The sequence below is a fragment of the Eretmochelys imbricata genome, chromosome 8, assembly GCF_965152235.1.
Source record: "Eretmochelys imbricata isolate rEreImb1 chromosome 8, rEreImb1.hap1, whole genome shotgun sequence".
Classification (NCBI taxonomy): domain Eukaryota; kingdom Metazoa; phylum Chordata; order Testudines; family Cheloniidae; genus Eretmochelys; species Eretmochelys imbricata.
In genome coordinates, this window is record NC_135579.1 from 98412949 (window position 1) to 98435294 (window position 22346).

The window sequence follows — 22346 nt, forward strand, 5'->3', positions numbered from 1 at the left end:
ACAGACATGCTTAACTTAAACTCAGTAGAACGCAGGTGTTTAATGGAAGCGCTCATGTTTGAAGTTAGAAGTGTGCAAGTATTTGCTGGGCCGGCCCTCTGCTGGTTTACAGCATCTGCAGATATTAACGTGATTAAGAAACATGAAGGGTGAACGTTCTGCACATAAAAGAGAAATACAGAGGAACTGCTATGGCCACGATCCTACAGTTTACTGTGTGCAAGCACTCCTCTGCATTTGCATGGAGCTCTGCTGACTTCAAGGAGTCTCTGCATGAGTGCAAGCATCTGCCCATCCAACGTTCATTGTAGGATTTGGGCCTATGTTAGCACTGTGGTCAGGACAAAGTAGCATCTTGGGCCATTTCAGTAACCTGAGCTGTGATCAGTAGTTCGACTGTGGAAAGAGCTGATCACAGCTCAGTCTTCAGCCTGAGAGCTCCCTGCATGTTTACAATACCTAAAGCTTAAAGAAGATGTGTCTGAGACCCCTCTGTGATTGAACTGAACTACACTGCCTTTGATATGGAATCCTGCAGGCAAAAGGTACCATCCCCAATCACTGCCACTTCTCCCAGCCAGAGATGGCAAATCAGTTTGACTAAAATAAGAACTAACCAGAATCTAATCTGAACAATTTTCAGTGTTCATAAGTTTAAATTGACTTTTTTGCGGATGGGCAGTGAGAGGGGGTTGGTATGCAGGTGTTTAATTATTTTTGTGCACTTTTCTACGTCTTGGTTTCATCCCACATCAGAAGTGAAAGTACCAGTGTGCTGTGAAAGAGAGGATGCTTTTACTGGTGGTATTTTTAAACTGTAACAAGTAAGATTTGGATGTAATGGCTTGTTAGGCCAGTCCCCCCATCCAGCTCCTGGGAATGCCATAGCCTGCTGGCATGGTAGAAAGAAGCATCAGCACTTTCACCCTAATCCACTGCTCAGATTTGAAATCAGAATGTTCCTTCTCCTAGACAGACTTGCCTAAAGAGGCTAAGCGAGTCCTGTCTGCCCAGGGTTGAAATCAGAATTTTTCTGCTAGATTCAGTTAATTCACAGCACGTTATTCCACAGTATTTGGTGCCACACTTGTGGGTTGGGGTAACAGACATCAGAAGGCAGGAGACAGTAGAGAGAGAGTTCTTCAAAAGGTGGCAGGTGTAAAGTGGAGTGATTTTAAGACAAATGAAGTGAGAAGGAGAGAAGGATCTGAGATCAAGGGGTTTGGCTATAATCTAAAAGATTACAATGTGGGGGACCGCTGCAGGAGGCAAACAGATGATAGGATGCCAAGGAAAATAATGCAGAAGCAGCCAAGGTCAGTCAGACCTAGAGGCTGGCCACTGGCTAGATGGCAGGACATCATTTGCAGCAACATGACCAGGTGGCACTTAATGGAGGAACAAGGTAAGGACAGGAATAAATAGCAGCAATGCTGTACTGCTCCCTGTGTCTGTAAAGATGCTTTGGGATGAGAAGATGATTTCTAAACTGGCCAGAAGCAGGACTACCAGATATTTTCTGTGCAAGTCTGATTTTGATTCTGCGTGTGTTCAGCCCTGTGCTCAGAGAAGCTTTATGTAAACGTTACGTAAACTGTGACTGTCAACAGTTAAAAACTGAGTCACAGCAGATGCAATCTGATTATGCATGAATTGTTCTCATACTTCTTTAAAAAAGTATAGATGAGTATTTCCACAGCATCCCCTTTAGTGTGTTCTTTTAGTGTCTCTCCTTCCCATAATGCATAAGGTGACTCCCATTAAAATAATAATAAGAAAGAATGCAAACTAAAATGGTGGTTATTGCTGTTAATACTGCCTTACTGGCTGTCATAATACTGGGACCCCAATTTATTTGATATACTGTATAAATACATCTCAGATGTTCTCTGTCACTTTTTTCCCCAGAAGCATAGTTCCTTCTCTCTTTTTTTAAAAGGGGATAATTTTTATTTTTTTTAGCCGTGACCATTTTAAACTTGCTTTTCAATTGTTAACAGCAAAAGCAACATTGATTTACACTCTACTTGGTTCAAAGGCTAGTGTAAACAGGTCATTGTTTAGTTGTAGGAGTTAGTATTTACCATACAGGCAGTTGCATAACAAGAAGTGAATCCGTGTCACGTGTGTACCTTTTGTATACTTTACTATAGGAGTAGTATCCGTTTTCCTGTTTTACAAACGGGTGGCCTAACCCTGAGTTCAATGAGATTACTTAGAGTAATAAGAACTGTGCCCAGTAGTAAGTGTCTGCATGATCAGATTCGTGGTTGGTTGGTTTGTTCTGACACAAGAACCTGTTTCTTGGAACAGTTTAGTGGACTCCAAAAACTGATCCATGTAACACATAGCAAGTATCCTGCTTGATGGGTCTGGCAAACCTTTAATTTCTGTAGTTCCCATCGAAATAATCATTAAAATGCTGCAAAATGCAGCAACCAGTGTTATCCAGAGTTGCTGTTAGTTTTACCTAGGAAACAGGAGTTTACATATTTACTGTGATCCTGAGGCTGATTTAGTTTTGTTTAATCCTTAAGGATACATGAGATACAACAAATAGCTGAGAGAAATATACATCTACACAAGAAGACTTAGGGGGAGCTAATTAGGCTTTTAATGATTTTATTGATTGCCTTTGGGGTTTGGACAGGTCATATCAGACACCCTGGGGTTGAGAGAGAGGAGAATATCAATTCCAATTACTGCTCAGCTTATTTATGTTTCTTTCCACAGACATTGTCCATGTTTCCAACACGGATCTTACGATTACTGGAGTTTGTTGGGTTTTCTGGAAGCAAGGTAAATATCACTCATTTGATAAGATTGTAATAAATGTGGCTGATACATTACAGCTAGAATCTGATTCCCCACCCCACCATTCTAACATTCTTTGAAATGTGAGTATTGCAGGGTTTTCATTACTGGAGCTGACGTTACTGCTGCTCAAGGATTTTTTTCTTGGTCTTTTTTAAAAAAAACAAACTTTGTAAATATTTTAAAATTTAGGACAGTGACATGATGTTTGGAAAATACAAGAAAGATAAGAAGCAACAGTTCAAAGTATAATGTTGAGATTATTACTATTTATTTATTGGATTGCAATAGTGCTTAGAAGCACTATTTGTAGTTGATATTGAGTTAATTTAATAAGGAGGTTGAGAATTTATCTAATTTAATAGATGCTGTAATCACAGAATCCTGACAGCCCTGATTCTGTTCCTGCGTGGAACCCAGCTTAAAAGAGCATGCATATGATTATGTATCCATTCTTTTCTCTATGTCTTTAATGGCAACTATTAACTTCAAAGACATATCTAAATTCTCCTAAGTAGATGCCCAGGAATAACTGGCCTGGCATGTACTCAGAAAGTGTGGGGTGGGACTCACCAACCATACTCATAGGGTCTTGGGTGGGTCTGCAGGAAGAGATCAAAGGTATTTTCCTGGAGATCTGTTGTCCCAGCGCAGGATATGTTAATTCCTGCTGAGAGGGATGGAGAGGGGGAGGAGCGGGGATGGGGCACGCTTGGGGGATGGGGCAGAATCATGTCTGGGGCTGCCGGCCCTGCTGATCAACTCCTCCCACCTAACGCCTCCTGCATGCCGGGGAACAGCTGTTCCCTGGTGTGCAGGAGGGAGGGGGAAGAGTGGGAATGGGGCATGCTGTGGGGTGGGGGGGACGGAAAGAGGTGGGGAAGAGGAAGGGCAGGGGTGGAGTGGGGGTGGGAAGAGGTGGGGCAACAGTGGGGCCTTGGGGGAAGGGCTTGGGGCTGAGCGGGGGACTTGGGGGTCTGTGAAATATTTTAATTCAAAATGGGGGTCCTCAGGTTGCTAAAGTTTGAGAACTGCTGGTCTAGATAATACTTAGTCCTGCCATGAGTGCAGGGGACTGGACTAGATGACCTCTTGAGGTCCCTTCCAGTCCTACAATTCTATGATCAGCATGCTTTTGTAAAGACACTTGATGAACGGTCATCTTGTATAGGAAAACTTTCTCCCTTTTTCATTCAATCTCTCCTTCTTGATTGTGGACAGGCCCTGGGATTTCTCATGTGGCTCTGTGTGGGTTTATCCTTGTGCCAGTGAGTAAGCAGCTCCTGTTTCAAATAGTTGGTAGCAGGCTGAAGCATGATCTGGAATTATCATAAACATAAGGAAAAATGTTCCAAATGCCTTCAAAAGAAAGGGGAGTATTTAGACATTCCATTGACCAAAGTTCAAGGGGGGTGTGCCTTGACAGTAACACTGTAATCTAAAAAGATCTTGCGGCGCTTAAGGTTGTGAGCCGTAAGCCCAGATCTGAGAGAAGCATTGCTACTTGCATTTGCAATCACATTTACCATGGCAGGTTTCCAAAGCTCAGCAAGAGGAAGTTGCCCCTTGGAGTACAGACATGACATTTCAAGGTGAGAGAAATAGAAAGGAGGACAGGAGATGGTAGGAGGGGAGAGGGAACAGGCATGTGTAACTCACGGCATCACAGTCAAGAGGGAAGGAGTTTTGAGTCCTGCTGTGTTTTGACTGTAAGATGATGATTATCTTATTATTTCTTAAATTCTGTCAGAATGCTTGGTGCTGGGCAAGACTCAGAGGAAGATGTGGCCTGTGCGTTGAGAAAATCACAGTCCTATCTGAGAGCATAAATCAGAGGCATAATGCACTGGGACACTTGGGGATAATGTTTCACTCTTAGTGTGGAGGGCTGCTTGTTTACTGTAGGTTATTAATACTGCATTTATAGACATTCATACCCAAAGCTGCATTAGAGCAACCTTGTATCATTCCCCTGATGCAAAGATGCCCTGAAGCCAGTGGATCTGGCCCCCAGAGAATTCCCCTTTGTAGTGGCATCCTCAGGTGGTACAGATCAGCCAGTATGTCCTCCACCCCACTCCCTCCAATTGGGTTTCTTGTGTATGAGAGTATGCCTGGGGCTCCTTTACATCCTGGGCTGCCCTTCAGGGCAATTGGCAGCTGGTCTAACTTAGAGCAGCTCTTAGTCTGAACCATTATAAAGTTTTAAATTAATCCTCTGTGTCTTAAATGCAGTTTGGCAATGGGTCAAATGGCAGAATTATTGACATAGAAGGCAGGAAATTAGACTGATGGGGTCAACTTGGAAGTGGGAGGATATTTGTGCCAAATCAGTTGTGCTGAGTATCAATTTTTACATATGTCTTAATTTGTAATTGTTACCATTCCCCCCTTAGAAATCCTCTTATCTGGCATTTTCCGCTCTTCTGCAAACACTAAGCCAAAGTTAACTCCAAAGTGATTTTGCATAACACATTCAAGTGCTCTGTCTGCTTTGTGCCCAATTTAATTAATCAATTATGTAGATAAGCTAATGGTAATATCCATCCTATTTGATAAGCTTGTGGTGACATGGCCAAGTCATGAGACAAGAAAGGCAACTCTGTGTTTTGCTTTCTTTGTAAAGACCCTCAATTAAAAAAATGTGATTAAAAAGTTGTTGTGTGAAGCTTTGTTGTAGCCATGTTGGTCCCAGGATCTGACACACACAAGATAGGTGAGATAATATCTTGTATTGGATCAGTTTCTGCTGGTGGCAGGGACAAGTTTTCAAGCTACACAGAGCTCTTCTTTAGGTCACCAGTTGTTCAAGTAGTTTCACTTCAGGGAAGCAGATGTAGTTTAGTTAAACTCCCAGCTGAAATAGGAATAAGCCATTCTGAGGTTTCTGAATGCTGCCTTTGTTCTCCCCACATTGCATGGTCTTAGTTTTCTCTTTTATTTTGCTGACTTGGCCGGGAATCAATAGGGTATTGAATGTTGTATGCACCACATAACATAGGGACATAACATTTGCCATGTTGTCCTGTGTTTAATGTGTTATTTAGCTATTTGGGGAATATGATTAAACAGATCCTATATTTAAAACCCATCTATTGCCTGGGCAGCTGTGTATATTGCACAGTAGCAACATTCCCTAAGATGGATTTTGTTTGGGAACAGATTCTCACTATTTCTGGGTTGGTGGCTGTCAGGTCGTAGTTGTGATGTGCTGCTTCTCCTGCAGGGGGTAGTGTGAGTGCGCACAACATCAGTAATAACATGCTCTCTTAGTGGATATGATCTGGTCTCCCTCAGTGCCTGACCTGACTCAGTGAGAATAGACAAGATTTTTACTGACAATTTATGGAGTTACTTCTTTAGCTCCAGTGGTAGCGACTTGTGCTTTTGGTACTGAAGACCCCTTGGATGTACACAGTGCCTTTCTATAAGCAACCTAGGTCCACTAGATATACATTCTTCATGAACCCTCTGTTGGTTTTTTACATTGGATCTTAAACAGGCAAGAAGTGGTTTGCAAGAAATAATGCAAGAGTTAATTTGGAAGAAGTTTTTTTGCAACACACCTGGATCTGTCATTTCCTGATATTGCTGTTGTAGGCAAGTGCTCCAAGAGTAATTTTAAAATACTTGTCTCTCTCTCTCTCTCTCCCCCCCCTACCAGCTCGCATACTTTATATCATTAAGTAAGGATGTCCCTCAGTGTCTCTGAGATATAGATGTATTATGGTACTCAGACACCACAGTGACAATGGGCATTATATAAAAACCTGAGTGGAACAGAACAGTGCTACTCCTGTAGCACAGAGGAACAAACCTGAGGCACAGGGAGGCTAAATGAAGGTCAAGTAGCAAGTTACTCTGAGGACTTAGTCTCCAGTATGCCAGTGTTCCTGTCCTCCATTCTAAAGCGTTAACTTATATTATGTTGTGTTAATAGAGTCATATAATTTAAGGCCCAAAGGGACCATTAGTTCATCTAGTCTGACCTCCTGCATATCATATAGGTCATGAAATTTTACCCCATTCACCTATACTGAGTCCAATAACTTGTGTTTGGCAAAATCATATATATTACATTGACAGTAACTATTCGTGTCACCACTGTGTGATGTGCCTAGATACATTACATGGTGGTAACATCTGCCAGTTGCATAGGTACTGCAGAATTCTGTGTATTTTATTTTTCAGAAATGACGTTAGCTCTATTGGATGATACTCATGACTCGTAAGCACTATTGCGCTCTCCCCTGATCATTGTCCAGTTATCCCTGAGTCACTGCTCTGCCACATGATATTTTGCAAGTGTGTTCTCCTCTAATAACTACATAAACAATTTGTGTCACTGCTGTAGATATACAGTGCAGTCCATGTGTTTGAGCTACCAGAATAGCTACACGTGATACTACAGAAGTGAAAAGCAAAATAGCACTGTAATTGCTTTACAAGACTTTGTCTTCCTTCTCTGATTTTTGCACAGGAGTATGGTCTGTTGCAGCTTCAAGAGGGAGCATTGATGTACAGCTTTAGGTCGGTGCTGTGTACCATGCTGCTGCTGTGCTATCATACCTTCATGACCTTTGTGTTAGGTAGGATTATTCACAGTAACCCTATAATAGTCCTTTCATATGATCAGTTATTGCTGGGAAACAAGGGGAAGAAGTGGTTAAATTGCAAACCTGTTGATGAATTGTTCATTCAAACCTGGACTGGATGGAGTTGGATAATTTGTGGTGGTTGATTTTTGCAATAACTGTCATCACTGTGGAAAGGGCTTTGTTCTTCAAGATGGAGGCTTGTGTAGGACATTTGGGAGGGGGACCTGAGGGGAGAGTTGGGGTGTTGCCGTAAGAAGAGGTCACAAGAACAAGTTATACTTCCTGTGGTCTAGTGAGTTGTTTTGGAAGTGTTTGGGTTTTTTTGTTTAAGTCCTTGTAAAAAGATTTGCTAAATCCTGTTTTCATGTTAATTTGTCACCACTGTCTTCTTGGGGTGACGTATTTCCCATTAAAATGATACATTCACTCGTGGCCTACTCCTAAAGCACTCTTTGACAAAATCCCCTTGGGCTAGGCCTAGGCAAATATACTACCAGCTTTTAGAATAATTGCTAAATATACCTGAAAAATGTGTCATTGGATACCTCAACTCTGGTCTCATAGCCCTATGCAACTGCAAAAGCCATGCAGTGTGGCCCAGTAAAAACCTGGCCTAGTCCAGTGCCAGTCTTTATGGTTCTATGTTTTAAAAAGGTTGCCATGGCATTAGGAAATGGGGGATGCTCCCATGGCCATTCAGAAGCCAAGCAATGGGCAGTCAGGATCAGATCCTGCCCACTTTCACTTTCCTTCTCTTTTTCTGTCTTGCACAGAATTGAGGATCCCAGGCAATGGGGAGGGAGGGAGGGAGCAATGTCACATGGAGATTTCTGCCAGCACAGAACTAGTTTGCCTTTACGGTGCCTCCATGTAAGCACAACTTCTTTGTGCCCTCTTCTGATCTGTCTGAAGTGCTGCAGGATGAGCGCCTACGTTTGGACCTAAATGCTACTGTATGGGAGAACTTATTTATTGGCCAGATGATGATTACTCAAGGCTATTGTTTCCTATTCCTTTTCATCATTTGCATTGTTTTACTCAACTAATCTAGGGACAGGGAAAGGAAATGTTGAAGAGGCAGAAAAGCTACTCAAGCCTTACTTGGCTCGCTATCCAAAAGTAAGATGAATCCTAATTTAGTTTAGTGTTTGTCGCTAGAATGTATCAGCTGCATGAAAATTATTCATGGTTGCGTTTGTTTATTACAGGGAGCCATATTCCTGTTTTTTGCGGGCAGGATAGAAACAATAAAAGGCAATATTGATACAGTAAGTAACCCTTTTCTCCTCGGAAAAGAACCTTCAAGAACAACGTTGCCCTATTGGTCATAAAGCCTGGCCAAGATTTAAAAAAAATAGGAGCCTATGTTGGGCTTCTAACCATATTTAGACACTTCAGAGCCAATTATCCTAAACTGTGGGCAAGTCCACCTCCAGTGCTGAACCGTGTGGGTGGGATCCATCTGCAAACTTGCAGTGCATAAAAACAAAACAGAAATTTTATTCGGATGATTGCTCTGAATGGCTTGACCCACTGCTTTCAGTTAATTGAATTGAACAACATAAAATAACCATCTGTGATTTGTTTTAATCACTTGATTGGATCAAGGTTTAATCATTTTAATTTGAAAGGTCTACCTTGAAAATGCCCAACTTCAAGCGAAAACCCCTTTGAAATAATGACAGGTTTCAGAGTAGCAACCGTGTTAGTTTGTATTCACAAAAAGAAAAGACGTTCTTGTCAACTGCTGGAAATGGTCCACCTTGATTATCACTACAAAAAGTTTCTCCCCCTTCGCCTCCCCCTCCCCCCGCTCTCCTGCTGGTAATAGCTCACCTTAAGTGATCACTCTCATTACAGTGTGTATGGTAACACCCATTGTTTCATGTCCTCTATGTATATAAATCTCCCCACTGTATTTTCCACTGAATGCATCCGATGAAGTGAGCTGTAGCTCACGAAAGCTCATGCTCAAATAAATTGGTTAGTCTCTAAGGTGCCACAAGTACTCCTTTTCTTTGAAATCATGTTTTTGCAACAGCCCTTTAAAGTGTTGCTGGGCCTTCATGCTGATGTGCAATCAAGAACCCTCATGATTGCTGTCCTGAAAAGGGTGCCAGAAGTGTTGGCCCAGAATGGAGCACTCCAGTCAAACAGTAGCTGATTATATGTATCCTGAACAATGCAATTCCTGATTCAATTAAACTCAGCGGAAATTCCACCAGCTACAGCTGAGTGCTAGTTGCAGAGCTGGTATCAAACTATGTGGCCACTTTGAGGCAGTGGCTCTGAAACCCGGGACAGTTAAGCAAGTCTGTGTGTGCGAGTGATGAATGTGGTACGCTGTCTTGTGCTGTTCTTACTCCAGTTTGAGGATGGTAACGCAGTTCTCCAATATTAATGCACTTTGTCTAACCCATCTTGAAGCCCGCTGTGCCTTTAACACTCTGCAGTTATTTTCCTTTGCCTGCTCTTGGACTTCTCTCCCCGCAAACCAACTTGTCCTATTCTCTTCTCTTGCTGTTTTTTACATGTCTCTGGGGCAGGTCCTCAGCTGGTATATATTGCCACTGCTCTGCTGAGGTCACTGGAGCTTTGATATATACACCAGCTGAGGATCTGCCCCTCTGACTTTAATCTCCCTCACAACAAATGCTCCTCTGGCTGCTCTACTGTTTGCCTACACTCAGCATTAGGTAATAAAATTAAGGTATAAGGAGGACTCTAGGTGGTGAACTTGATAATACAGGATGAGAGTATGAAGTCAAGGGTCTGATCCTGCTGCCTGATCCTAGGAAATGCTGAGCACTCTTAACTCCCATTAACTTAGAATTGAGGGCACTCCCCACCCAGGAGCAGCACTGGGTCCCAGTGCCGTTTACTGAACGGACACATTCGACGTGTATATTCTGTTAAACCTGTTTCTTTCTTACGATGATTATGGTTATGTTTGGTGTTTCCTTTGTGCAGGCGGTTCGCAGGTTTGAGGAGTGCTGTGAGGCTCAGCAGCACTGGAAGCAGTTTCATCACATGTGTTACTGGGAGCTAATGTGGTGCTTCACCTACAAGCGCCAGTGGAAGGTGGCCTATTTCTATGCGGACCTGCTAAGCAAAGAAAACAACTGGTCAAAGGTAAGCTGAAGTGACAAGAAAACCAGTAATTAATGAAAGAGAGACTAAAGCTTGGGTGTTACATTTTAATTGGGTTGAGCCACATCCATCACAGGGTGAGGGCAGTAAAACAAAATCTGGCTTGCTCTGGCTCATGCAAACAGTGCATCGAGGGAGAGCAGTGCAGACATTCTAAACCTGTCCTGTAATCTGGGAATATAGCTAGATTTCAGAGCTGATTTTTAACTAAAGGGCAGTCAACTGGCAAGGGGCTTTGTCATGTGCTAATTGGCCATCCTGTGCAATTAGTGGTAGGTTCTTATTTCTTTTATTGCAGTTACATTAATGAACATGAGCTGTTTTGGTGACAATGTGGAAGATAGTGTTTTGTAATGAGCGTTAAACATGATGGTGCCTACTAGGTAATAATTGTAACCAGGGCAAATTCCTTGGTTTAAGGGACTACGCAGTCCCGCTTGTGAGCAGATCTGGCCCAACACATGTGAAATGGAAGGGGGTGTTGTCTCTATGACACTGACTATCTCCCTCCCTCCCTCCTCATTTACCCGAGCCCCATGACAGCAGCACCTCAGTTGGGTTCTTTGGTCAGCAGCTGATGGAACCAGGGCTTTGGCCCTGTCATAGCTCCTGCAGAAATCAAGTGGCCAGGAGGTAGAGTTGGGGGCCAGCACAACTGCGCAGAGGGGCAGCCATCCATGCATAATGGCTTCTGTCTAAACCAATGTCAGGCTTGCCTTTGTCATGGATCTCTGGGGCTGAGAGGCCTTGTCTCTGCCTATTCTGCAGCCACCAAAACTTCTCCCACCAGAGGCAATAATGACCTGCAGCACTGCAAGCTGAAGCTTGCCAAAATGTCTGTTCTTTTGGCCCCTTCCTGGAGGTCACTATGCAGAACAGGGAAATCAGCCAATCACAGAACCAACCGTTGCATACTGCATGATTGTTGAAAACCCCATTCTGAGTGTAAATTCCATGTCCTAGGGTAATTGCTGTCCCCTGCTGTGATGGCCACTACAGCAGCACTCAGGAAGTAAAGAATTATTATACTCTACCTTCCCTTGGCATTCACTATAACATCCTCCAGCACCCTGCACTTTTGACTGTGTATTACTCAGGAGTTCTTATGTGATTAACCACTCATTAGTTCTCTTTAAGAGGGAAGCTTCTTTCTTGTTGCACACACACAAGTATTCATAGAATGGAAATAAAAACTGGTACAAACCCAGCAAACTAAAAACAATAAAAGATACCATACATGTGCTCTTCTGTATTCTCTTTTGAAAGTACTGGGTCTTATGCACATATCTCAGTTGGAAAACTGACCTCCTCTTACGTGTTTTGTAATATTGAGTTTACAAGGAAAAGCAACAGAGGTTTCCCTCCTTAACAGTACCATCATGTTGGCTTTTAAATCAGTGCTGCTGTGAATACAATCTACTGTACAGATGATGTTGATAGCATTTGCTCTTCACTGTAGGTAACCTATATTTACATGAAAGCTGCCTATCTCAGTATGTTTGGACCAGATGATCACAGACCCTTTGGGGATAATGAAGTTGAACTGTTTAGGTAAGATTTAGTAAGTCCCAACTAGGACACTATTCCATTCCTTACCTTTTCAAGTGACTTGCAACAATGAATGTAAATCAGGTTTTGGGAGTGGAGAGGAAAATTTACTGATTCTGTAGGGTTAATAAGATGCGGGGCGGGGGGGGATGTGAGAGAGAGAGAGAGAGAGAAAATAAAATACAGTGTCAGATCCTCAAAATAATTCCCCATTAACTATACTAACATTGTTGGAAAGCTTTCAACAGCCCTTGAGTATATTTCAACTTCCCATTGGCCCAGAAATGCTTTGAATTAATATCACTTTCTATTTCATCATTGCTACAAGTGGCTGCTGCTATTGCATGCAACATTTTCCATGTTTTTTTCTAGTGTTCCCGGTAGTTAAAGTTGTCATGAGTTTTCTGAAAGCCTTGTACAGATTTCACTACAAGATGTGTCCTGATAAAAGGCTGTTGGAGACAGCCTCAATACAACTGTGAGCTTGGGGCTTGGCATCTGGTAGAACTATGGAAGGCCCAAGAGGGTGAGCCAGGGGGTGTGTATGCCCATGATTGGAACTGTAACTTGAATTTGGGTCTGATGTTTATGCTCAAAAAATTCCTGACTGCCACATCAGTTTAATCAACTAGTTACAGTAAAATCCTCTTATAAAATGTAGTTTTATTTTTAAAACAGCTTTATTCTAAGAGATGATCTGTACCACTTACTGTATAAAAAGCTTTATGTGGTCATCATGGGTCCACTCACTGCTAGGGGCGCTGCCTCCTGGCTGCTCTGAGGATTACCTCCTTCCAGGTGCTACAACCTTCTTTGGTGATCACTCTCACGGAGACCCCTCTTGCTCCAACTTCCTCTTTGTGACTTGGCCCTCCAGCCAGCTCGCTATGGTCCTCCCCTTCCCGGGCACTGAAGTCTTTCAGGGCAAACGTTCCCAGGCAGTCTGCTTTCTTCTGGTTTGTGAAACTTCCCCAGTGGCTGGTAGAGGAACCCAGCTTACCTTCTATTCTGGGTTCCAGCTCAGTGACCCTCTGATCTGCAGCCAAAGTCTGCAGTATCCTATACCTTGCTGCTTTTCCCCTGAGCTTTTCCTATCTTTCTGTCTCTCCCCTCCCCACTGCCTCAGGTTTGCCAGCCTAAACTCCCTCCTCCCAGGGAATAACTGTAGACTACACTCCATAGTCCCAAACAAGCCTCCCTTCACCCAGGGGGTCACTGCAGACTACTTCCCTGTAGCTGCTTTCTCCTCTCCATCCTGGGCTTTATACAGCCACTCCTGTTCCCCTCCAGCTGACTCTCATCTAATTAATCCCTGCCCCCCGGGTGGTCCTCCAGGTGCAACAGAATTGGCCCACCTAGCCATCTTAACCCCTTCAGGCCTTCTGTAGGATGGATACCCTTCACAGGTCCAGAAAAACATAAATTAGTTACTGCAGATTTCCTCTTACCCAGATTGCAGTTTGAACATTGAGAAAATACGGATACCCTGAGTAGTTTCAAAGTTCATTACAAGAAAGATTTCACTGGATGTGATATTCCTCAGGAGATTATTTTGTTTGGTCTTTATAAGTCAATACCTCTCAATGAATCGGTCTTTGAAATTTATTTTGTTTTGGTTTTGGTTTGTGTGGGTTTTTCCAGATATTCAGAGGACCAAAAATGACTTTAACCTTTTTTACTCTTCCAGGACTGTGCCCAGTCTGAAATTGAAAATTGCAGGAAAGTCACTGCCTACAGAGAAGTTTGCCATTCGGAAATCTCGGCGATACCTTCCCTCAAACCCTGTTCCTTTGCCTGTGCCTGCTTTGGTAAGCTGGAAAGATGACTATTCCCTCTATATTTTTCAGTAATTCACAATATAGAGACAAAAATTAGATACTTAGAATGGTATATGTTGAACCCCCCTCCAAGAGCCTGAAATGTTCCCAGGACCTAATCTCGCAAATGCGAGGAATGGTGTAAAACTGGGGCATGTGCTACACTCTGGGAAATGAAGCCAGATGTGTCACACCTGAATATGCTGCATGTGCAACTCACTATTTCACTTTTTAGACTACAACACACTCCACAGCTTTTCAGTGTTCATGCTCCGGTAGACTTTGCTTTTGGTGCCCATGTTTCAAAGTCTCATCCAGTGGGCCAGCAGAAGGAAGCATTCCAGGTACAGCTGGGGAGAACATTAGGCAGGAAACAGGCAAAAACTGGTGAAACTAGATACTTTTGAGTCTCGCCAACATGAACGTTGAAGCTCCGTTTGAAAGATTAGTAGCTATGCTCTAGGGTACGTAATGGCTAGGAGGACAAAATTCAGCCACTTCTTTGAAGCTGGACTAGACAACTGCTGTGTGTGCGGGACATCCATCCCTAGAGTACTGGCTGATCCCCCAGGGCCAAATAAGAATAACTGCTCTGAAGTCCCATTGGTGGAGCGCATTAGGAGAGGGCCACCTCTGCACTCATGTGAAAGCCCATCCCTGGAGAATGGTGAGAGAATAGCAGAGGATCTGGGTTCTGTAGGTTTGCTAAGTGTGGTTTACATCAGAGCCTTAACTTTGGGTTCATCATTTTTGAGCGTGCCACCGATATTCACAACTGGATAATTTTCTAACCAATTCAGGTGTTTTGTCTAGATGTATGCTGTCTGTCAGGTCAGGCCCTTCCTTTAAGAGTCTTGGCTAGTATGTATCTTAAAGACAACTCAAAGGATCATTATGCTCTTTTTGGTGAGTCAGTACATCTCCTCTTACAGTTTGTCCCTTCACTCATGAGTGCCTGACCTGACAGAGTGTATATTTATAGCTAGTACTCTTCTCTCAGTCCACTGGCTGTAAAGTGTGATAGCATGGTTTGTTTCAAAATTCAGTCTCTGTTGCAACTGTACATCAACTCAGCATGCATAATCCTTTAAGGACCAGTTTCAACAAGATCCAAGGATTTAGGTGGAGGCCAATAATGGGGTCATCTCTGATGAAAATTACTTTGCATCCCCATCCAATAGGTTTCCATAAGCCATTGGAAGCCAGAAATACCCTGAGTTTCACTAGGGCTGGTCTTATGTGATGGTTGGTGCATCAGGTTTCTCTAGCAAGTCTTCATGCTAAGTATTCTGTTTCCATTTGCTGTAATTGCACTTTCAAGGCACCAGGTGTCACTCTCTAATAGTTAAAGACTAGGGGATTGATGGAATTGGGGTTCAGGTAACAAGCAATTTATAACAGAATCTTAACGGAATGGCTATACTTTCTAGGACTTTTCCTTTGGGTGGGAAGGAACTTGCTTATTGGAATCAGGTCCTAACTCACAGATTTAGCCCAGGAAGTTTTTATTTAAACTATGGAAAAATGCAGTTTGGGGTATTTTTATAACCACTCAAGCAACTGAGTCTTCACTAGAGATAAATAAGCACAGCACTGTTGTCTCAACCACTAAAAAACAGCCCAGCTATAGCAACCGTGCCTTTGCACGCGGCGCTACTCGTCAGCCCTAGAATAAAATTAATGCGTACAGGAATTTAGAAATAAGAAACATTTAAGTTACAAAATAGACCTTTTAGGAACAGGTAAAGAAAGGTTTTAAGAAGTCTCCGTAATAATTCTGTCTTTAACTCTTCTTCTAAAAGTCCCAGGTATGATGGTGCTTGTCGTGATAGGTACTTCTCATTAGCATTTAGAATAGAGCTTAGGCTCATTTCCTGTAGGCCAGTGAACTGCCCCCATGGAAAAGCCCTACAGAATGAATAGGGATGAAACCAATAGGGCTGGCTCTATAGAATTTATTCTAAAAACCTTATATCATTTAGTAGACAATGATATACTGAGCCATCCAGTCCTCCAGTCTCTCTCTCAGCTTCACAGCTGCCTCCTATATTACAGAGTTGGTGTTCTACTCAAGTGATCTGTATTGGCAAAGGGAAGGGGTGGACTAGATGCCTTAATAGGACTTCAGAGTGGTAGCCGTGTTAGTTTGTATCAGCAAAAACAATGAGGACTCCTCGTTATTTTTGCTAAGAGGACTTAGACGTCCTTGCTTTCAACAATGAGTTACAGTGAGGCCATAACAGCAGTATCCGTACCTAGGAAGGAATTCATAACTTCTGCCCTTGCTGAAATAATCTAAATAATTAGCTACCTACATCTCTCCATCTCCACATTAATTAAACGTGTCCTGGCCACCCCTAGGAAATGATGTATATCTGGAATGGCTATGCTGTGATTGGAAAACGTCCTGATTTAACAGAAGGCATGTTGCAGACATTAACTGAGGCAGAAGCAGCACTAGAAAGAAGCCCAGGTAAGCACTGATCTGATTTAAGCAGGTGCTTTACAGTAGTATATGTACTTGAAGATAGTCTGGTTGTCTGTGAATAAAAAAAGTTTTCCAGATAGTAAAACAAGTTAATACAGTCACAAGAGTGAGCTGGATTATGTCACCATGTGTTGTTAATACAAATAGGAATAACATTTCTCTACTAATGCATTAACTTGTAATATGGCATAAGAGACTTGTCACTTACAGGATGCGTCTTAGGAACTGTCCACAAATATGTATTGAAAGACCATTTCTTTTACAAAGTACATATTTAAATGTAAGGGTCAAATTTATCATTTGCATTGACTTCAATTACACTATGGGTGACAGGCCACGAACTGCACATGCTTCGCTACATGCAGGTACTGTCTTATTTCAGTTCTAAAGAACACAGTGGAGGAGACAAGCGCCAAGCTGATTTATAGAAAGCACTATCATCTACTAACCACACAAGCTGGAGGGTTGACTGATATCTCTGTGTTAACTATTTGCTATAAAACACTTGCACTTAAATGAACTGTACAAAAAACTGGAGCAGAAGAAGGGAATGGTACAAAATTAGGCCAGACTCTTATACCATGCCCGGTTTCAGTGTGTTAACTAGACAGGCATGGCAGAATAGAATTGCTGTTTTTTCTCTCCATCCTTTATTTTTTGGTCTCCCCAATCCAGCAGGGGTTCCCCTGGCCTGCATAGCTGCTCTTCTGCAATTCCCACTATACTACTATTCTCCAGCCAGCGGGCAAGTTAAATTCTCTGAAGAATGCTGTTAATGTTGTTCTTGGTTGTCCAGCAGGTGTCATTCAGCTACTTAGTAATGCTCATCATTAGTATCACCCTAGGCCCAGAGACCTGAGAGGTATCTTCCCAGCTCATTTGGTCACAGAATGACATTGTCATCAGCTGGTGGCTTGTGTCCTTCAGTGAACATGTAGCAAAACTAGTAATTCAGCCTGAAACATTGAAAACGGAACTTTTAAGTCAGTCTCAGAGGCATATGAGTTGCTTGACACATCAGGCAAGTTTGTCCCCTTGTTAACTCTGGAAAAAGGGTGGGTGGGGGGGGACCTTTTAGCTGAAGGGAAGGGAGTCTGATGGAATGGTCGGAAAAGGGGTTTTGCTGTTTCAGTCACCCACTCTGCTACTTTGTCATGGGTCAGCATGTACCAGTTTGCAAAGCATTCATATGTCCGTGCAGTTTGCGGAGGCTCATCGATGATTGTAAAGTGTCTTGAGGACACTGGCTGAAAAGTGCTGTATAGTTTAAATGAAAAGTCTATCCTAAAAGCAGATTTTTTTCTCTCTAATTCCTTTAGGAGTTACAATTAGCCGTAATATGTTTTACAAAAGTGTGATTTTTCGAGTTGACAATGTCCATTTAAATAGCAATTTACGGAAGGAGACCAAGTTAGACTGAAATCCCTGGGGCAAGGCTCTAACACTATAAAGGCCTAATCCAGCAAACATGGATGTGACTGATGTTAGATGCTGTAAGAAGTCTGTTGAAGTTAGTAGAAGTATTCATGAGAATAAAATTCTCACGTGCAGAAGTATTTCCAGGATTGGGCCCTTATTGACTAGTCTCTACAACGGGCATAGCAATGGCAGGATACATTATAAGTTTTAAAAAGTGCAGACATGTAAATGTGTTCACAGAACAGATGGCCAGTGGGGAGTTCTGATATACATTTGATTTATCTTACTGGAAGAAAAAAAAATGGTGCAGGCTCTAACCCATGTAACTGTGCACATAGCTAGCCTGGAACAAGGTGATCCCGTCCTCCTTTCCCCAGGGGAAGCAACTTTGCTTTTTAAACAGCTACTTGTGCATCTTCTCTTAAGCAAGGCCCCTATTAGGTCATGTATGCAGACCCTCGTGCCTGCGTTGAAATAATGGATAGCGTACATGCCAGGAATGTCCATGAGGATGCAAAGGTTCTAATGCATCTCTGATGGCAGATCAGGGCCTTAGACCATAAGCGCCAAAGGGCAGCAGCTATCTCACAGGGAGTGTATAGAATCCAGCCAGTCTGAATGGGGCACTAGTGCCATACAAATAAAAAAACAATGCTATGAAAATCTTAACTGTTGCAAAGAGGTTCTGAAAATGTGCCCGCTAAGTATTTTTGGAACAGCTATTTTTAATTTTTTTTTTTTAAGGGACCAAGTTATTTCAAAATGCAAAACTGATAAAACCGTTACTTTATCTTGCAGCTACAGAATTACTAGCAGATGACCAATGTTTGGTAAAGCTGTTAAAGGGTTTATGTCTGAAGCACTTGGGCAAGATTTCTGAGGCAGAAGATCATTTCACTTACATCCATTTAAAGTAAGTTTCCATATTTAACACACAGGAGAACTCAAGAAATGCTGAGTGTAAGTAGCACTGTCAAGCAGTCAAGTCCTTTAAGTAGAGCTTCTCTCTAAAATATCTGTGTAACAGTGGCACCATTTTACTCAGCAAATCTACAATCCATGTGTATACAGAGAGTTATATCTGCTGACTTTAGGGACCAAAGTGACATACTTCTTTAGGGACATACTTCTTTCTACTTCTGCTAGCTCTGCAGAGTCAACACAACTAAGAGTGCGAGCTGGATTCTGTTATTTCTTGTGTACTATCAACAGAATTGTTCCCTGAATTAAAATGACAAGAAACCTATTGAAGGAGATGAGGATGCGCAGGTGTTGCACAGGGCATACTTTTTGGTCTGCACAGGATTGGTGGATGATGTATGAAAAGAACCCAGCTTAACTTGACGAGCACAGGTTGAATTTGAAAAGCTGGAAGTTAGAAAAAACTTACGTGTAAAAGAGCATGTTTGATACAGAAGCATTGAAATGCAGTAAATGTGCTGCTCCCCCCCCCACACACACACAGCCCCATTTTTATTCATTTGTCAAAGGAGAACTGTATTTTAATTCAGCTGAGTAAGACCTAGGACTGTTTGGGGGTTTCTGTGAGAGGAATTTTAAAAGAACATTTGAGGAGAACCGGCATTAATTGTACCATTCTAAAGTATTTGTGATGTTATAGTTAAGATTCTCTTAACTCTTCTATTAGAAACCTTTATTTTTGAGTGTATGTAACTTTAGAACCAAAATGATTCCTAGGCTGGCTGTTGCTCTGTTACATCCCAATCCTGGAATTTGTTCTGTGTGCCGATATCCCACACCCGATGGAAGCTCTGCGTAGCTGGAGACAGCTACGTCCATGGAAAAGGTTTCAGGATTGGGACTTTAATCTCAATATTCCTCAGTCAAGGCACCGTAAAATTGGGTAGAAAAACCTCATTATGAATTAGATACTAAGTGAAGCTTTCCCGGGTAATTAAATTACACCCTCAAATTGCTTCTCTGTTCACTAAGGCCCCATTTACATTAAGGACATTAGCACTGATGGAACGATATTAATTTAGTTACATTGGTATAGATGCTTGCATGCTGCCCTGGCACAGCTTAACCTGGTAACATACCGAAGTGGCTATGTTGACCTAATTACAATGGTGCACATTTTCTTAACATACATAGGGCCTAAAAATTTGGCTTTACATATTCAGAAGTGAGTTTTGTTTTTGTTTTCATAGAGCACTGACCCATTGTGTACCTTCCAAACAAAAGAAATGCATGCCTTTTGCCTTTATAAAAATAGTTAAATTCTAAACCCAAGTTTAATAATCTTCACTGGGGGAGGGGGAAGATTGTGTTCTACTATGTCATAGCTAACGCATGATAAAATCCTAGTGAAGACAAGGCAGTTTGTAGTTTTCACATGTTAGCAGGTTGAGTTAAAGGTTAGGCTCCCTGGTAGGGTTTAACGCAACCTGTTAACGCCATGTGAAAAACCTACAAACTGCCTTGTCTTCACTAGGATTTTACCTTGAGTTAGCTAACTTGAGTTAAGAATGCAGCTTTTTTTTCTCAGTGAAGACGAGTCTAAAGGGAGTCTGCAGAGAGCTGGAGAAGTATCTTGGAGAAGTGTGAACTGCTCCATTCATTTTATTAACTCAGATGCCCAGTGATGCTGATTTAATACCAACATTGTTAACTATTTCATTCCTCATGTAAGAGAGGAGGGAGAGTCACAGACTCCACAATTTAGGCCATGTCTACACTAGTGAGTTTACAGCGGCACAGCTGTATTGATGCAGCTCTGCCACTCTAAGATTACTCCTGTAGCTGCTGTATCCCAGTGGGAGAGAGCTCCTCCACTGACATAATTAAACCACCTCCAACAAGCAGCATTAGCTACGTCGGTGGGAGAGCGTCTCCTGCCGACATAGTGCTGTCCACACCCATGCTTCTGTCGGTGTCACTTATGTGCTTAAAGGGGTGTTTTTCGCACTCCTGAATGACGTAAGTTATACTGTCAAAAGTGCGAGAGTAGACGTAGCCTTACTCTGAGTAACTTCTCACTTTGGTGCCACAAGTTGGTGACATTTAGAAGCTAGTATCACTTACAGTTTCCCCCGCCCACTCATAAAGTAGCCAAGCCCAAGGAACCTATCAGAGCCTGTGTGTATACTGAAGCCCAATCAAATGGGAGCTAAGCTCAAAGAATCAGTTTGCAGAACAATCCTATCTGAAATAACTGCACGATCTACAGTGAATGGCATCTCATTTTGGCAATGCAAGCGGGTGGTGCTTGGAGCACTGCTACCTTTTGTTATTGCCTCCGCCATCCTCCATCCCCCTTAAACTTGTAAACACGGTAAATAACAAGCTGCAAAAGATGGTCATGTATTGTCATACAAATGTATAGAGCACTTACTGAATAACCTAGAGATAGTCTAGGTTAGACTACCTGAAGAGTAAGCATCATTGAAGAGATGGACTGTCCCCTCCTAACCCTAACTGAGCTCCTATTTGTTTGTAGCTAGAATGAGAGAAAATTGCAGCATGAAAACCTTGTAACTGTTTCTCCTTCTCTTGCAGTGAGAGGAAAATAAAGTATGACCATTATTTAATCCCAAATGCCCTGCTTGAACTTGCTGTACTATACATGGACCATGGTAGAAGAGAAGAAGGAGTAAAGTTACTGGAAAGAGCAAAGTAAGACTACCAAATGCCTGCTGAGGTCTCTATCTGGTCAATTTGATTAAGGCATTTTACTGAAACGTAGGGGGCAAGGCAGAGACCATTGACTAATGCAGTGGATACTTTTTTTGTTAGTATTATGGTAGTACCAACCACGACCAGGACCCCCGTTGTGGTAGACACTGTCCAAACACACAGTAAGAGACCATCCCATCTGAAAGATCTTATGGTTTAAACAAAGGCTGGGGTGGGCATTGAGGCACAGAAAGGTGAAGTCACTTCCCAAAGGTCACCCAGCAGGTTGCGGACAGAGTTGGGAATAGAACCCTGATGTATTATTTACTGGGCTATGCTGTTCCTCAATGCACCAAACCATGTATTTTACTGTCAGGAAAACTCCTGCTTTAAACTGATTTGATTCAATACTTAAAGATTTTAACTTGACTATCAGGATTTCCCACTAGAAATCACTCCTAAATAACAAAGTAACTGCCTCTTCAGGCTATTTAGCTTTGCATGGAGGATACATTTGGTGGAGTCAAGAATCTGTGGTATGTCAGAAATGCAATTACTGAAATTGCTGGCCAGCAATGATCTTTTCTTCTACTTCATTTAAGTGCATGTAGTAAAAATGATTTTCAGGTTGTATTTAGCTTCTTCATTTGCATTACTTTAAGTGTATCTGAAAAATAGCAGGAACGATTCACTTTGCCATACTACTGTTGAACATTACTAATTTTTTATTAATTAGATTTATCAAGAACATCTTGGCTTGATAGTGTACTTGCCTCATAACAGACTTACCATTCTGTGTCTGCACCATTCTCAGCTTTATATTGGGCCAGAATTTCTTCCTGAAAAAAATAGTATTGTACACTATAGACCATGCTG

At 42.2% G+C, this 22346-nt stretch overlaps 1 protein-coding gene across 1 annotated transcript in view; it reads left to right on the plus strand.

Annotated features, from left to right (window-relative positions):
• The window catches only part of TTC39A (tetratricopeptide repeat domain 39A), a 48242-nt gene that overhangs the window by 22352 nt on the left and 3544 nt on the right, over nucleotides 1-22346 (plus strand). Inside the window, exons 6-15 of the mRNA XM_077823911.1 lie at nucleotides 2734-2799; nucleotides 7295-7403; nucleotides 8464-8531; nucleotides 8621-8680; nucleotides 10383-10544; nucleotides 12022-12113; nucleotides 13798-13918; nucleotides 16289-16400; nucleotides 18633-18747; nucleotides 21354-21470. Of these exons, the coding sequence (XP_077680037.1) occupies nucleotides 2734-2799; nucleotides 7295-7403; nucleotides 8464-8531; nucleotides 8621-8680; nucleotides 10383-10544; nucleotides 12022-12113; nucleotides 13798-13918; nucleotides 16289-16400; nucleotides 18633-18747; nucleotides 21354-21470 (1022 nt within the window). The remainder of the gene's footprint in view (nucleotides 1-2733; nucleotides 2800-7294; nucleotides 7404-8463; nucleotides 8532-8620; nucleotides 8681-10382; nucleotides 10545-12021; nucleotides 12114-13797; nucleotides 13919-16288; nucleotides 16401-18632; nucleotides 18748-21353; nucleotides 21471-22346) is intronic.